This window comes from Salmo salar, chromosome ssa19 (assembly GCF_905237065.1).
Source record: "Salmo salar chromosome ssa19, Ssal_v3.1, whole genome shotgun sequence".
NCBI classification, from domain to species: Eukaryota; Metazoa; Chordata; class Actinopteri; order Salmoniformes; family Salmonidae; genus Salmo; species Salmo salar.
In genome coordinates, this window is record NC_059460.1 from 56,989,289 (window position 1) to 57,005,837 (window position 16,549).

Consider the following 16,549-nt stretch of genomic DNA (forward strand, 5'->3'; position numbering starts at 1 on the left):
ATATAAAACTGTTTGTTTCATGGAAAGAGTGTGTGTAAAATAGTTGTGGGTCAATATATGTTTCCTGCTGCACATACAGAGTGCGTGTGCCCGCAACCAGAAATGTTTACTTATCCCGGACACTAAAAGTTCATGTATAAGCGGCACGTAAGACATTGGATTTGGTCATCACTGGGAAAAGGAAACACTATCAAAAGTTGAGCAGTACCGCATCTCCGGTCAGAAACAATTCTCGGTATAAAAAGTCTCCTGAAATGCAGCATTTACCCTTAAAACAGTGTTGCAGTGTAAGGAAAGCAATGTACACATCCTCCAACTAGCTTGGAATGCTGTAGTCTACACAATACAAAAATGTCTCAAAGAATGTGTAGCCTTTCAAGACCAATATATCTTTTTACAACATAACAGTCAATGTCTGAGCCCAGGTATATTGCCCACATTATTGGATATCAAAAGATTTCAGGTGTTTTCTAAGTAAAACAGCACACCAACCATTTGAACCTTGATTTACAAGTCTTAATATGCAGAGACCCATGTACAAACATTGCAAAACTCAAGTTATCAATTTAAAATTGTCAAGACTTTCTAGCTATGATCCAGTACAACAACTTACATTTGAAGTTGTGTTTAACTATACAGTGTACAAAACGTGCAGTTTAACAGTTAAATATTAAATTGACTTTTTAGATTATGCACATCAACAACCCTAAGGATATTAACATATATTCCTTCACCGTTACCTTCAAAACATTAGCAAACCCCAACCTTCTCAAAAATATCTTAAACCCCTAAATAAACGCTTTAAACAGAAAGTCCCATTTAAAATACAGAGGACACACCAGAAAAGGAAGCATTAAACTCGTTTGAAAACAAAATGAAGAATCCCTGTCTCTTTTGCGACCAATTTCTCAATAAGTATGCTTAACTACCTTCTACTACTACTGACAGTACAGGTTTTAGCAGTTTATGCTTGATAAGAGATTGATCATCATAAACCCTTACAAGATCCTGGAGTGAGAAGGTAACAGAAACTCAAAAGTAGCCCCTGAGTGAATCATTGGCCGTGTATGACCATGGCTATGTTTTATAGCATAAAACATTATAATTCATCACTTTTAGTTAGAAGAAATTTGCCACTAATTCAAAAATGGTCCAGTTTAACCTTACATGCACACAGTCTCTAGACTTATTTACATTATAAAATAAAATGGAGGAAAAACACAAACAAATGTACGTCCCTCTTAACAGTCTTATCCGTTGTGTGACGGGTTCTTCCTTGTCAAGGATATGTTTGCATCGTTATAGAGCCCCACAGTGGAGGTGTCGTAATACCCAGAAAACCTGGCGGTTAAACAGGGAAATGGTTTCAAATCGTTTTCACACTAATCATTTTTCCCCATAGGTGATTTTAGAAACACTTAAAATAAAAGGGCCGTGTTTTGTTTAGGCTTGATGTGATGTTTTGATAACCATGTAAATCCCTCTCGGACAAGGTGACTTATCAAGATAGTCGCTTCTATTTCCCCTCATATTCAAAAATGCTAATTAGCATCAGAGTAGACATCATGCAAGACTACAAATCCCTACAAGCTCCTGCATGTCATTTCTAGCTGAAAACCTTTGCTAAACAAGTATTGTGTCAATTTAAAACTTGCACAAGACAGTTCACAGAATAGTCAAGTTTAAGAAATTTTCCCAATTTATTACTACATTCAGCTATCATTAGATAGTTAATCCAGACTCTTACCTTTGCCTCGATTCAGCAGTCTCATCCAGATCACCATCGTATTTGTTTTTCTTTATGATAGCCACATTAGTGGTTAGATTTACATTTTTTCGTGGGTAAATATATTGATAAGTAATCTTGTCCTAGAGAGATTTACACAGTTATCAAAACATCACCCCAAGGTAAGCCTACACAAAACACAGCCCTTATTTTAAGTGTTTCTAAAATCCCCTATGGGAAAAATGATTGGTGGAAAAACAATTGTAACCATTACCCTGTTTGACTGCTAGGTTTTATGGGTATTATGACTCATACGATTGTACTCTATACCTGGTGCTTGTAATACTGATCATTCACATCCTGGATCCCCTCTCCTGAAGAATCTGCAAAGGGATTAATCAGTTCATGTTAAAATATATAGTAAAATATCCCTGCAATTACTTAGCTGTAAATGTGAAACTACACTGCAGCAAGCTCAATCTTTGAGTCTGGTATCTGTGAATGGGACAGACCTACTAAATCTAAAAATCAATTTATTGTACCATTTTTTTTAGATGCATCTTTGTTTAATTTTCCTTGAGAATCTAAACAAAAGTCGACATGATTTTACCTCTTTCCTTCCCACACACAATGATCCAAGCAAGCGAGTACATGCAGGTGCCACACACACACACACACACACACACACACACACACACACACACACACACACACACACACACACACACACACACACGAGTGGGAGGATAGGATATGGTGAGGGGTTTCCTAAGATAAAGTGCACTTGGTTTCCATGTCAGCAATACAAAGCAAATATTTGCTAATTGCTAAAAAGTAAATAATGACAACTGCAGCCAACCTTAGTTCTAGAGAGACAGTGTGTAAAAGACTTATGAAGTGATTGAAAGCCTGACAGGACCAAAAGCCCAGACATAATCATCTTATTGATCAGGGTTGCAAGCACCAGGGCAAAGACACATGGGGGAGTTGTGGAAAGGTAAGATGGAGGGAGTCGAAGGAAAGGAGGGCAGCTGAGCTCTCACCGTTGAGTCATAAGTGCTCAACCCTAATCAGAGTCATTCATTTCATAATCCGTCTCTTCGTCCTCGCTCTGAGCAACATGCAGCATGCAAATGGGACAGGAAGAAGACAAGACAGGCAAGTCTTACAAGAATGAAAATGAAAGGGGAGAAAATGTCAGGGGTAAAGTGGGGTATAAAACAACAAGGTTGTGTAAATGTTACAAAACATTTACCTTCAAACCAACATCAGTCAAATGAAGACTCAAAACAGGGGATGTATCACCAACTATTACTACAACTAATTGGGACTTGATTCTCAAAAGGGGTTCCCTCACATTTCCGGTTCAAGACACGATCACAACAGAGGGACATTGAAGGGTCAGAGGGTAGACCACCTTTCATATCTACTACGACTCACCTGCAATCGATCCAAGCCCCCCCCCATCCTCAAGATGTCCCTTTGTGATTGCGTTGCACCTTAGTCCATTTAGTATACAGACGTACTGTAATAGGCGTATCCAAATCTGTTTAGAACTAAAGCGAAAAGCCTCTGGTGTAAATGTATTGAAATTCCTATCAATAGGAAAATAAATCTAAAACTGGTTGTAACTAGACTACATCCATGTGACTTCTAAAACCACTGACAGAATCCAAGACTCCTTAATGTCAGCCTATTAGCAACAATTCAATAGAATTACCAAGTCTGGGACTAGCTAGAGTATGAAGCAGGCCCCAGAGGACTGGGCCCACATGGGAACCAGCAGATGGGACTAGTAATTCCCACTGCTAGGCCTGCTGCTCTGCTCCCAAAGCCCTCAGAAAGAATGACATTCTCCACTAATAGTCCCAATAATCCTCAAGGCTATGCTCTTAGCGTTCTCCTAATGTGGATTCAAATGTTTCAGTTTTTTGGTGAAAGGTCAAATCTAACAACTTCAATCTTGTAAAGCTGGATTAATGGATGTAGGCCTGCGTGTGGTCTGACTAATAACTGTACACTAAATGACCGTACTGTCCTTTTGATTTAGATACAAAATGGTTGACAGTTCATTTTTAATGCTATGAAAAGGATTTGGATAGATTAATTGAAGGCTAATTCTCAGTAAATTAATCGCTAACCAAAGTCATTGACCATTTAAAAAAATACTTTTCAGAAAATACCAAATTCAATTAATTACTCTGTGCAACAGTCCAAGCCTATCTGCTTCAAAATGGACTCTTCTATGAAGGTTGACATCAGTAAACTAGGGATACTTATATCACTGTCTCATAGGAATAGTTAGTAAATGTGTTGCATTTAGACATTAGAACAATCCACCATTCAGACAAGCTTGTCATTGGGCTTACTTTCAGTGTAAACACATTTTAGGATGGGGCTCACCTTGGCTTTCTCACTGGGCTCACTGTTTGGGCCATATGATTGGTTGTGCAGCTCCTTGGAGACTACACAAAGGAACTCAGATTGGTCCTCGTTTCCGTAGTTATAAGAGGATCCAATGCTGACCAGCTGGGAGGGGAAGAGAGAGTTAGCTTCAGAGAGAAAAAAAAAGAAGAGGATTACAGTGTACTTAGAGCAGATGTGAAGAGTTTGAACAGAAATTAAAAGCATTAGATAATACTTAGAACATACAGAAGACAGAGCTAGAAACAGATCAGAACACAAAAGGTGAGTTGGCTACAGACTCCAAATATGTAGAAAGAAATTAGTGTGTGTGTGTGGGGGGGTCATATTTGCTTCCTTAAAATGTTAGTTCCTTTCTTAAAGGTTAACTTTTAAAAAGGACACAACGAAACAGACAGGGATAACAGCACATTAAACAAACATGCAGACGGTGAGGTGATACGATGTCATGCAAATACATATTTGACAATGTCAGACGAACACAAAATGTTCCTCCACTCAGTCGAATGCTTTTAACTTTAGTGTTCAACCAGGCGGTGTGTGTGTGTGTACATACACTATATACACACACAAAAGTATGTGGACACCCCTTCAAAAATGTGTGGATTTGGCTATTTTAGCCACACCTGACGCTGACAGGTGTATAAAAAAATAAAAATAAAATAAAATAAAATCGAGCACACAGCCATGCAATCTCCAAGGATAAACACAGGCAGTAGAATGGCCTTACTGAAGAGATGTGACTTTCAATGTAGCGCCGTCATTGGATGCCACCTTCCCAACAAGTCTACCACAGTCAACTGTAAGTGCTGTTATTGTTCAGAAGCAACAACGGCTCAGCCACAAAGTGGAAGGCCCCACAGACTCACAGGAAGGGACCGCCGAGTGCTGAAGCGTGTGAAAATCGTCTGTCTTCAGTAGCAACACTCACTAGCGAGTTCCAAACTGCCTCTGGAAGCAATGTCAGCACAAGAACTGTTCGTCGGGAGCTTCATGAAATGGGTTTCCATAGCCAAGCAGCCTCACACAAGCCTAAGATCACCACGTGCAATGCCAAGCATTGGCTGGAGTGGTGTAAAGCTTGCCGCAATTGGACTCTGGAGCAGTGGAAACACGTTTTCTGGAGTGATGAATCACGCTTTACCATCTGGCAGTCCGACAGACAAATCTGGGTTTTGTGGATGCCAGAAGAATGCTACCTGCCCTAATGCATAGTGCCAACTGTAAAGTTTGTTGGAGGAATAATGGTCTGCGGCTGTTTTTCCATGGTTCGGGCTAGGCCCCTTATTATCCTTCACTGGAACTCTTAACGCAACAGAATACAATGACATTCTAGACGATTCTGTGCTTCCAACTTTGTGGCAACAGTTTGGAGAAGGCCCTTTCCTGGTTCAGCATGACAATGCCTCCTTGCATAAAGTGAGGTCCATACAGAAATGGTTTGTCAAGATCGGTGTGGAAGAACTTGACTAACCTGCACAGAGCCCTGACCTCAACCCCATCAAACACCTTTGGAATTATTTGGAACGCCGACTGCGAGCCAGGCCTAAATGGCCAACATCAGTGCCCGACCTCACTAATACTTGTGGCTGAATGGAAGCAAGTTCTTGCAGCAATGTTCCAAAATCTAGTGGAAAGCCTTCCCAGAAGAGTGGGAGGCTCTTGTAGCATTAAACGGGGGACCAACTATTGATGCCCATGATTTTGGAATGAGATGTTTGACGAGCAGATGTCCATATACTTTTGGTCATGTAGTGTATGAGAACTTAACAGTGTACTCTGTGGGTGTGTATGTCTCAACATTCACAGACTCATTAGCCACTTCTGCAGGAGCCCTGTTGTTGCCAAGAGACGTCTCACACAGGAGGCAAAAGTATTAGACTACTCTATAATCGATGCTAAACGTTAAAGTTACCAGCTACTGTACCATGATTGACTCCCACCAATCGCGATACCTACTTAAGCCAAACAATATGGTCAACCCCAAATTTTCTGTAAGTGCAGTCAATTTGCAGAGCACTTGTTTGCTAAGGTTACTTTGAATAAGCATTCACAAACCTCTCCACCAACCTAGTGTGGATGATCGGTTAAAAATCTCAAGGCAGCCCAGGATCGGGTTTGTAGCACGAAAGTGAAGAAAAAAGGTCAGAAATGGATTATCACACAAGTTTCAATCTGAATAATAATTATATTTTTTGTTGTTGCAAAACGTTTCCCAATGAACACAAACCAGGACTGGGTGGCTCTGAAATTAGGGCAATAGGTTAGCGGAGTGCGTGTGCCCAGATGACAGGGCTCACTGCTGCTGAGCCTTAAGCTAAAGGTCAAGGAAGTGTTTTAAGGGGCTTCCCATCAGGAACCCTGTAAGAAGATTAGTGAGATTCCTGCTCTCAGGGAGATCCAGTGATCATTCTTACCCCCCCAAAGGGATAGTGGGGTCAGGGGAGATTCAGAGCTTATCCACACACACACTTACAGCCTGCACACAAACCCCCTAAAACCAAAACCATAAAAGCACTGAATGGGGTCATTGCAATTACCAACTTGGAGTCAAAACAGACAGTCTGTCAAGCAGTAACTGGTGTTAATTCCCCAAAATAAGCATACATTTGAACATTACACATTTAGTCAAGTTTTATGTTTGAACAGTTATTTTTCTGCTCAATTTCATCCACATTTTCTGTTATTCATTCAAAGATACTCAGAGGCTGAGAAATAGGCGATTGAGCTAAATTGGACATACCGGTATGACCTACGTTTTATTTTACACTTGGTACCTTTCAGAAATTTTTGGTGAACTCGGTTTGGGTTAAAGTTTGGTGCAATGCGAATGCTCCAAAATAATTCAGATCCCTCAAGAGCCCCTGGAGCGAGTCAAACTCGAGAGGTGGTCTGAGTTCGGTTGGCTTTAAGTCCACGGTCCGGTTCTCTTTTTTTAGTGCAATGTGAACCCAAAGCTCTTCAGGCTCGCTTGTCATTATTACCACACCATGCAGTAGGCTACTGCAATACCATTTACCCTGCTATAACCCCTCACGTTGGTGCCACAAACGAGAGAACATGTGCAGGTTGGCGGGGGGGAAAAATGTGTGCTGTTTTTGGGCGGTAAGCAGCAATTTAAGGATTCCAAAATATGTGTGGAGTTAAACAATGTTTATATTTAGAGCATCAGCACTAAACATTTTTAAAAAAAGTTACTTTATTCAAGCCCCACAATCGAATAAACTAACATTTCATGAAAACCACACAAGTAAATTACAAAATCAACACAAACTGTTAGGGGCAGTAGCCTACATCACATATACAATTTTCAAATACAGCATTCAATCTGCAGTTAATATTCTGCCATTTATCCTGTTACCAGTCATATTTACATTATTATATTTAATATTTTTATTATAATGGTCTTTGATGAACTCAATTAAATCTATTATCTTCCAACCGGTTCTGATGGTATGGCTTGTCCTAAACATTTACCCATAGTGGATTGAGTCAATATTGGAAGATGATCTTGGTTCATTTCTAAACACAGCAATGTGAATGTAAGAGTACTCTGACCACAATTGTTGAAGTGAACTGGCAAGAGAGCAGAGTACTCATTCAAAAAGGCAAGGGCAGTGTGAAATCGGGTTCGAACCAAAATTATTTTCCAATCGTTTCGTTCTAAACAGAACCATTACTTTATTAGTTCCATTCCACTGTTCTGACCAGCAAAATAAAGTTCTGAACCGGTTCGGAAAAAAAACAAAAACATTATGGTTTATATGGTTCCTTTGTTCCTTTTTAAAGCCTCAAATTTACATTTAGCTCAACAGTAAATTACTTCACCAATCAGCGCAGATAGAGCAGCTTGCTATGGAGCGGGCTAGCTATTTACATGCATTGGACCGACAAGTGTAGGGGCGCGACGTGACAATTTTGCGCATAGCGAGAGGGAGGCTTGAAGCATTGGGCATCTTGTTGTTATGACATGCATTATCTGAATTAGGCCCACAGAATTATACCTACGGAGGAGCGGCTTCTATTGAGGAACTTTGAATGTCTGAACTTCAGAGACTGGACCAGAGCTAGCTAGCGAGCTAACAGGCATGTGTGTGCAGCGCGGCACCAGAATTAAAATAAAAACATCTTACCTTTCTGTAGTTAATACAGCCATTGAAATAACTATAGTATCCTTACCTAGTATTGAAAAGGTTAATCCATTCTTCTCTAATAAAAAAAATCCCTAATTTCTGAAACACGCTTGTAACGTCAGTAGACTATACTTCGGAGGGGGAGGGGCAGGTAGCCTACACATTTTTAGCTGGCAGGCACTGGAATAAGTTTGAGTGACAGAGTGAAGGCTTTGCATAGGCACTTTGTTCTGTTTGTGGGAGTGAAAAAAAAATGCTTGAATGTTAATAACCAGTTCCAATGCTTTTAAAATAACAGTTCTGTTCCTTGAACCGGTTCCAAATCCTGGTGTGAATAGAGGACCAAGATTGGTTAAAGAGGACTATATGTGAAAACAAAGATGGCCACACTGGAGCCATCAGACATTTAGTGCCAATTTTGCATTCGAAAGATCAATGTTTTTTATACCAAGTTGAGTGAATGGAAGCTGAATATGTATTAAAATGTCTGAGTTATATTTGTTTTAGTGGCTGCCACACCCCCTCAAGGCCAAATCTGGGTGGCTCCATATCTATCTCTTCAGGGTACATCTACCTCTGTGCCAAATCTGGTGCTTGTATCAAAGTGCACTATTGAGTCAACATTTTCTGTTTAGTATACAAAATATATTACTTTTCATCCCTCCTGGAAATCATGGTAAATTGTTATTTTTTTTTGTCAGTTACTAATTGCTTGACAAAGTGCAAACATTTCAGAAGGATAAAGTCTTACAAAATTGATTATTTTAACACTTTGGGGTCAAATTTGACTTTCTAGCCACATTATTTAGCCTGGCAACAAGGGCGCAGTCAGTTTGTTGCCAGTGCCTTCCAACTTGCGGCACATTGACACAGCAAATCCAGGGAGGAGCTAAATATATATTATATTGGTCAAAACTATTTCATTAAGTGCACTGACTCTGAAAGATTTTAATTCTCCTTCTTGAAATATTGTAGAAATAAAAACATTTGTTTTTAATGTCGAAAAAAAAACCGCCAACATTAGCACAGTTAGCATTCCCATATTGTCGCAGTCTGACGAAAACCTCTCATCTTCCAGACACTGAAGGAAAATAGGGAAAAAAAATGCAATATTTGACCATTAACAAACCTACAATTTCAAGACTTCAGAAGCTATTTGGAATATATTTTCCAGGTCCTAAAATGTTATGAAATATTCAGGGTACATTGAGGTGAGTTACTGCTCACCTCAATGTACCCTACATGTAAAATAATAAAAATTGGCAAAAATGTACTTAGAGGTTTTCAATCAGACAGCAATGACATACTAAAACATGGATGTTAGTTACCTAGTTAGTTATGTGGCACAAGAGATCGAAAAAACCTAATGTTATCTTCAGAAAACCCTCTCGGCACACATGCAGCAAAGAGATCAATGGAACGCAAACCGTCGTGGCTAGAACAAGGATGCCGTCATTGGTGTCCAATCAAAAACAGTCAAATCCATCATGATGTGTGTGTTCTAACAGGCCCACAGTGTGGTTAGTAAAATCCGATTAGGATATATTTGGCTGTTTACCCTACATAATATTTAGAAGTTGTCCTTTTTGGGTTTATAAAAAAATAAAAAAATCTCTGCTAAATACTAGCTCCTGTTTTGTATAAGCTGGTAGCATAGCTAGCCATATAGAAAAAAGAAAAGAAAATCGGTGGTAGTTGAATTAGTTTGAGTGTAATGCAGATTATGGTGACATGAACAAGTATTGGGGTTGACATTCACACAAGCATTATACTCAGATTTTTACCTCAACATAGTGTGAAATACATAAACAGTAACCTAAATGTAGGCTAATTTTGATGGGAGGCAATGAGGAGATTCTGGATCTATCCCCAAGGGGAACTCATGTGTGGCGTTTACATTGTTTTTGTCAAACTCTACCCAATCTATTGTGTCTGTCTTTTGTCAATGGTATTCGTGTCTAACAATCATCCTTTCAAGTATTGCTCTTTGAGTGAAAAGGGAAATAGCCTGTGAGGATAACAACCATTATATATGGTTTAAATACGCTATCTAGCTAACCATCCATGTTGAGTCTATGGGAATGCTAACTGCACAAATGTCAATGTTTAAATTAAAATGTAAAAAATATATATATAATTTTCCTCATGTTAATAATCAATCTTTCAGATTCTATGCAGTTTGTTGAATAATTTGGAGAAGTGTGATTTATGTTTAGCGACTGCTTCTCCCTGGGTTTGCAGTGTGTCAATGGGCCAGAATAGGCCATAAGGTGGAAGAGAACCGCGTTCAATCAGGAACTGGGTCAAGTGGGTGGGGCTACATAAGGTGAATAGCCTAATCAGGCTTCAATCTGTTCCTTCTCTCATCAACTAGCATGGGTTAAAAGAATAAACAAGGTTGACGATTTCTTCTTAAAATCAGCCCTGAATCTCTTTGTGACAGGGGGAATGGCAGCTTGTTGTGTGCAACGGGGGTGGCAATTGAAACATTTCTAGCCTGCCTATTTTAACCTGCTCAGTTTTCCACCACAAAACACTGGAAAATGTCCAAAGAGTAGAACCAGCTCACCTGCTTTTACACTAGGATTTGACTATTAGATATTCAAATGTTAGATTTTTTTTTTTAAGGAATAGTTTCACCATAACAAAAATGAGAGTTCAGTTCACGTAACAGGGTTGACCTTAAAATGAGGGACAGACGTAAATGAATCACAGGAAATAAATAATCTTCAGAAATGACTGTCAAAGCAACAAAATAACTAGGGCTTTATTTTGGGGATTAAGTGGGATAAAAATCGTCCTAGAAGTGACACAGGGTTACATTTTTTGCACTTTAGCAAGCCTTCTTTCATATAAAAATCTGATTTAATAAATTCGATGTGGTCTGTATTAAAAAGGGCACTTCATATAATATAACAGGCTTTTAGAATTCCATATTGCCACACAATTTCTATAAAAATAGCAATAACTCTTTGTGGAACAACCTGCATATAACCAACAAACTGAAAACAAAAATGTGAAGGGGAGGGGATAATCAAACACAGACATAGAAAGGGTGCTGTGTTCATTTGGGTCCTTTGTTGGAAAACAGTACACATCTTAAAATTGAAATCAACTCAAAATGGCTGCCTACTGTTCATAGAGTTGGGACAGAGGCCAAAAGGGTTGTGAATGGGTACATAGGGGACATGCAGTGACCAGCCCGTGGACGGAACATTGTGGGACACACCTCTCCGCTGTGGCTTGGGAAAGTAGACTCCTCCCCCTTCACCTCCCTTGACACAATCAGCAGAAACTCTGACTGCTGGGCCCGCCCGTAACCTATACTGACAAGCTGCAACAACCAAATCAGAGCACAGAGGGATGCTCGGATCACGTATAAGACACAGAAAATGTAACAGTTTTTTTTTTATGTTAATTTCCAATTCATGAATTGGATTGTTTGGGCGATGTGAGGATTATGGGTCGAGGGAAGTACAAATAAAAGGACATTTGGCTCCTCGTGGCGAGAGGCAGCATTACCTGCTCAAACTTCCAGCCGTCTGACATGGTGGACACCATCTGGGTGAGCTCCTCCTCCTGGCACTGCAGCACCCGGTACACATGTTTCACTGGAGCCTGGGGAGAGAGCAGGGAGACGAGAGGGTATTCGAGTTGAGTGAATTCTGGCTACACACACACACGCGCGATGGAGCAGGTGCATTGATTAACAGTGCACTCACAGCCAAAGGCCAGCAATCCCAAAGGGTAGGGAATCTACCCACCTCTGCCCAGTGGGTGAAAACATGCTTTGGTGATGAAATGTCACTTCCTAAAATACATGTTACCAAGACAAATCTGATTCTTCATGTTCTGAATCGTTCAGTGGGGTCTTTTAACCTATCATTAACATTGTATCCAAAAAGTCAGATTTCGTAACCTAATACATCCGATAATAAGCACCAAGCTCTTGACATTGTGGTGTAGGTTTCTCATAACTTGAGGATTTTACATTCTGTAGCCATCGTCCTCGAGCTGAATTAAATGTAAAAGGCTTTGAAAATAAAAAGCTCAGTGCTCTGTTGACATTTCACAGAGATGCACTTGTTTTTCTGAGCAATCTTCGAAAAACAGGAGTTAAGGATATAAAAAGCATACACTAAAATATGAAAATTCTAAGTCTCAAAACCAATATCCATCTTACGTCTATTGTTTTATGTCCTGCGGATTTGAGAAGAAAAATGACGAGTTCAATGGGAAAGTGAGCCTCTCAGGTACCAGTAGCCTTAATTCTTCACAGAATCCAGCCTAACTAATGCAATGTAAAACTTGACCACTTTTTTTCCTCTGACCTCCGTTGATTTAGTCACCCTAATTCTGGCCATCCTACAAAGGGTTCCTTACTCCAATAACTTTTGAATGGACTATGATAGACATGAGGTTTGGACCACTGGATTTCTCAAAGGATTATCTACATAATTAAACTCAGGAAAAAAGGAAAAGGTCTCTTTTTCAGGACCATGTCTTTCAAAGATAATTCGTAAAAATCCAAATAACTTCACAGATCTTCATTGTAAAGGGTTTAAACACTGTTTCCCCATGCTTGTTCAATGAACCAGAAACAATTAATGAACATGCACCTGTGGAACGGTTGTTAAGACAATAACAGCTTACAGACGGTATTAAGGTCACAGTTATGAAAACTTAGAAAGGCCTCTTTAGTGTCCTATGGACTCTGAAAAACACCAAAAGAAAGATGCCCAGGGTCCCTGCTCATCTGCGTGAACGTGCCTTAGGCATGCTGCAAGGAGGCATGAGGACTGCAGATGTGGCCAGGGCAATAAATTGCTATGTCCGTACTGTGAGACGCCTAAAACAGCACTACAGTGAGACAGGGCGGACAGCTGATCGTCCTCGCAGTGGCAGACCACGTGTAACACCTGCACAGGATCGGTATATCCGAACACCACACCTGCGGGACAGGTACATGATGGCAACAACAGCCCGAGTTACACCAGGAACCCACAATCCCTCCATCAATGCTCAGACTGTCCGCAATAGGCTGCGAGTGGCTGGACTGAGGGCTTGTAGGCATGTTGTAAGGCAGGTCCTCACCAGACATCACCGGCAATAATGTTGCCTATGGGCACAAACCCACCGTCGCTGGACCAGACAGGACTGGCAAAAAGTGCTCTTCTCTGATGAGTCGCGGTTCTCTCTCACCAGGGGTGATGGTCGGATTCGCATTTATCGTCAAAGGAATAAGATCTGTACTCTGGAGCGGGATGGATTTGGAGGTGGAGGGTCCATCATGTTCTGGGGCGGTGTGTCACTGCATAATCGGACTGCCTGCAATGACGAAATGCTCAATCTCAACACTGTGTGTTACAGGGAAGACATTCTCCTCCCTCATGTGGTACTCTTCCTGCAGGCTCATCCTGACATGACCCTCCAGCATGACAATGCCACCAGCCATACTGCTCGTTCTATGCGTGATTTCCTGCAAGACAGGAATGTCAGTGTTCTGTCATGGCCAGCGAAGAGCCCGGATCTCAAATCCATTGAGCACGTCTGGGACCTGTTGGATCGGAGGGTGCGGGCTAGGGCCATTCGCCCCAGAAATGTCCGAAAATTTGCAGGTGCCTTGGTGGAAGAGTGGGGTAACATCTCACAGCAAGAACTGACAAATCTGGTGCAGTCCATGAGGAGATGCACTGCAGTACTTAATGCAGCTGGTGGCCACACCAGATACTGACTGTTACTTTTGACCCCCCATTTGTTCAGGGACAGATTATTCAATTTCTGTTAGTCACGTCTGTGGAACTTGTTCAGTTTACGTGTCAGTTGTTGAATCTTATGTTAATAAATATTTACATATGTTAAGTTTGCTGAAAATAAAACGCAGTTGACAGTGAGGACGTTTCTTTTTTTTGCTGAGTTTATTTTAACCATTGGTCAAAAGATACGTATCCTTACAAAAGGGATAAGAGTTTTGAAGAAATACAAAATCAATAGCGTACGATTGGGAAGTTCACCTACCTGTGATGTTTTGCAGTCTCGTTCCCTGATCTTGTCCTTGAGGAGCTTTATTAGTGATGTGATATTGTAGAATTCGGCTTCCTCCAGGACACCTTCAAAAACACACATTAAGAATTCATTCTGGCAGGAATGAGCAACATATTAAAAACAGACTGCTACAGAGGATACTTAAGAGTTGATGTTGGAAACCAACAGCTTCACTGTGCACATTAGTAGCAACATTCATCTCACATGTCTAGTCTTACCTTCCTCTGCCAGCTCCCTGTTGAGCACCAGCTTGCCATGCCTCAAGTAGTTCAGTACCGGCCCAAAGTATGTGGGGTCTCTGTCTATGAGATAGGCACCAGTGTCATCCTGTAAATGGAACAGATTGAAAATAATTAAGTCAAGATTTACAGTTCACCATTGTCAGACAAAGACCACTACGTTAAGTGAAGAGAGGAAAACCACTGGACAGAAGTTAGAACACACAAAACCACACTGCATATATCAGGAAACAGAAACCCCAACATAAACCCATATGAATGATGGAGGAAGCTACTGGGCTCATAATCCCTGCAAGTGTTGAGGAGTCACACACACACACACACACACAGCAGTCAATGATCATTTCTAGCCTTTATTCCCAGAAGCACGCAGAGTTTGATCCTCTTGAGCTCATAACCAGTGGGCATTGCAATATTCCAGTAAGTACTGTGAATAGAACATTCTGCCTTTATGTACATATCTACCTCAAATACCTTGTACCTCTGCACAGTGTTATGGTACTGGTACTCCCTGGATATAGCTCTATTCTGGTATTTTATTCCTTGTGTAACCATTATTTTTACACCATCATTGGGATGGGCTCATAAGTAAGCATTTCACAGTAGTCTACACCCATTATATTCGGCGCATGTGACAAAATTAATGGTCACACAAGGAATAAAAAATACCAGAATAGAGCTATATCCAGGGAGTACCAGTACCATAACTCTGTGCAGGGTTACAATGTAATTCAGGTAGATATGTACATAAAGGCAGGATGTTCTAAATCACAGTACTTATAGGAATGCCCACTAGTTATAAGTACTGCGATTAAAAAAATAAAAAATATCTTTGTTTCCTGGGGGAATGGGTTGTTGAAACAATTAGAGCAGAACAGAATGAGATTTGGAACAGGAGGCTGAATCCACAGAGGGGACCAAGAGGGAAAACACGACTGTACCATCTTCAATGCAAAACAAGACGGAACAAATTACACAACCACCCTCTTCATTCCATTGAAAAACACAGAAGTTATTGAGACAGTTTGTCAGCAATCTGCAGTTAACACCAGTGCACCGAGAACAGGGGAAAACAAATAATTCAAGTTACAATTAAATGGAGAGTGAATGTCATTCACCACCAAAAAAAATAAATAAAAAAAACAAACACTTGTGGGGGGGTGAAACCCAAAACAAATGTAACGCAAATCTCGTTAATGCAACAGGATGTGTGAGTTTGCATACTTTTGAGTACTTGGCTTCAGCGATCTAGACAAATTAGCTGAGGCACTGGGCTGGCAGCTGTCCCAACATAATTTACACAACACACACTTCATTTTCATACTTTCCAGGCCTTGGTCAAACAAAGCTAGGCAAACACCTCTTCCTTCGCCATTGATAGACTGCCATCAAACGTTGTTAAACCCTATTAGGTCTTTCCAATAATGAGAAACTGTCTCAGAGCATTCTCTAAGGTGCTGAACCTGAAGATTCATGGCTGACTGACCTCCTTTCCACGGCAAAAAATACCCCACTGGACCCCCATGGGTTATGAACTAGTCCAAATGCTCTGTGCATCAGTTCCTTAATATTCTTCTGCAGACATTAATTTAACCACAGTTACAGGTGGAAAGTACAGGAGAACAGAAATAGGTCAGTTAAGACTCATTTTCTGGTGTAGCGGCACCTCAAAAAAAATAAACTTACAAACTTAAGTCCTGCTAAATTAAACAGACGCAAGTCCATAGTGATAACATTACTGTGCCATGTTTGTACTTTGTTGATGTGCAGCAATGAAGGTTCATAGACAGCTTTAAGGACAGGCCACCTAGATTTAGAAGCATGCCTCTGTTGCCATATCTGTACATTGTTTCAGTCTCTCGTTGACATGTCAGCTCTGAGCTGAACAAGTGGCCTATCCTAGTGTTATGCACATGTCAAGAGTGTGCAAAGCTGTCATCAAGGCAAAGGGTGGCTACTTTGAAGAACCTCAAATATATTTT

General features: G+C 40.6%; 1 protein-coding gene across 5 annotated transcripts in view; it reads right to left on the reverse strand.

The window, feature by feature from the left end:
- Positions 1–501: 501 nt before the first annotated feature.
- kctd5b (potassium channel tetramerization domain containing 5b) overlaps positions 502–16,549 on the reverse strand; it is a 32,934-nt gene continuing 16,886 nt past the window's right edge. Inside the window, exons 2-8 of one of the 5 annotated variants that reach the window (XM_014158935.2) lie at positions 14,547–14,655; positions 14,302–14,393; positions 11,806–11,901; positions 11,513–11,617; positions 4,130–4,255; positions 2,770–2,837; positions 502–2,109 (exon numbers count right to left, since the gene is read on the reverse strand). In XM_014158935.2, the coding sequence (XP_014014410.1) occupies positions 2,793–2,837; positions 4,130–4,255; positions 11,513–11,617; positions 11,806–11,901; positions 14,302–14,393; positions 14,547–14,655 (573 nt within the window). In that variant the 3' untranslated portion in view covers positions 502–2,109; positions 2,770–2,792. Of the gene's footprint in view, positions 2,110–2,769; positions 2,838–4,129; positions 4,256–11,032; positions 11,618–11,805; positions 11,902–14,301; positions 14,394–14,546; positions 14,656–16,549 lie in introns of those variants that run through there. The other 4 variants (XM_014158938.2, XM_014158936.2, XM_014158939.2 and 1 more) reach the window with 4 other exon arrangements.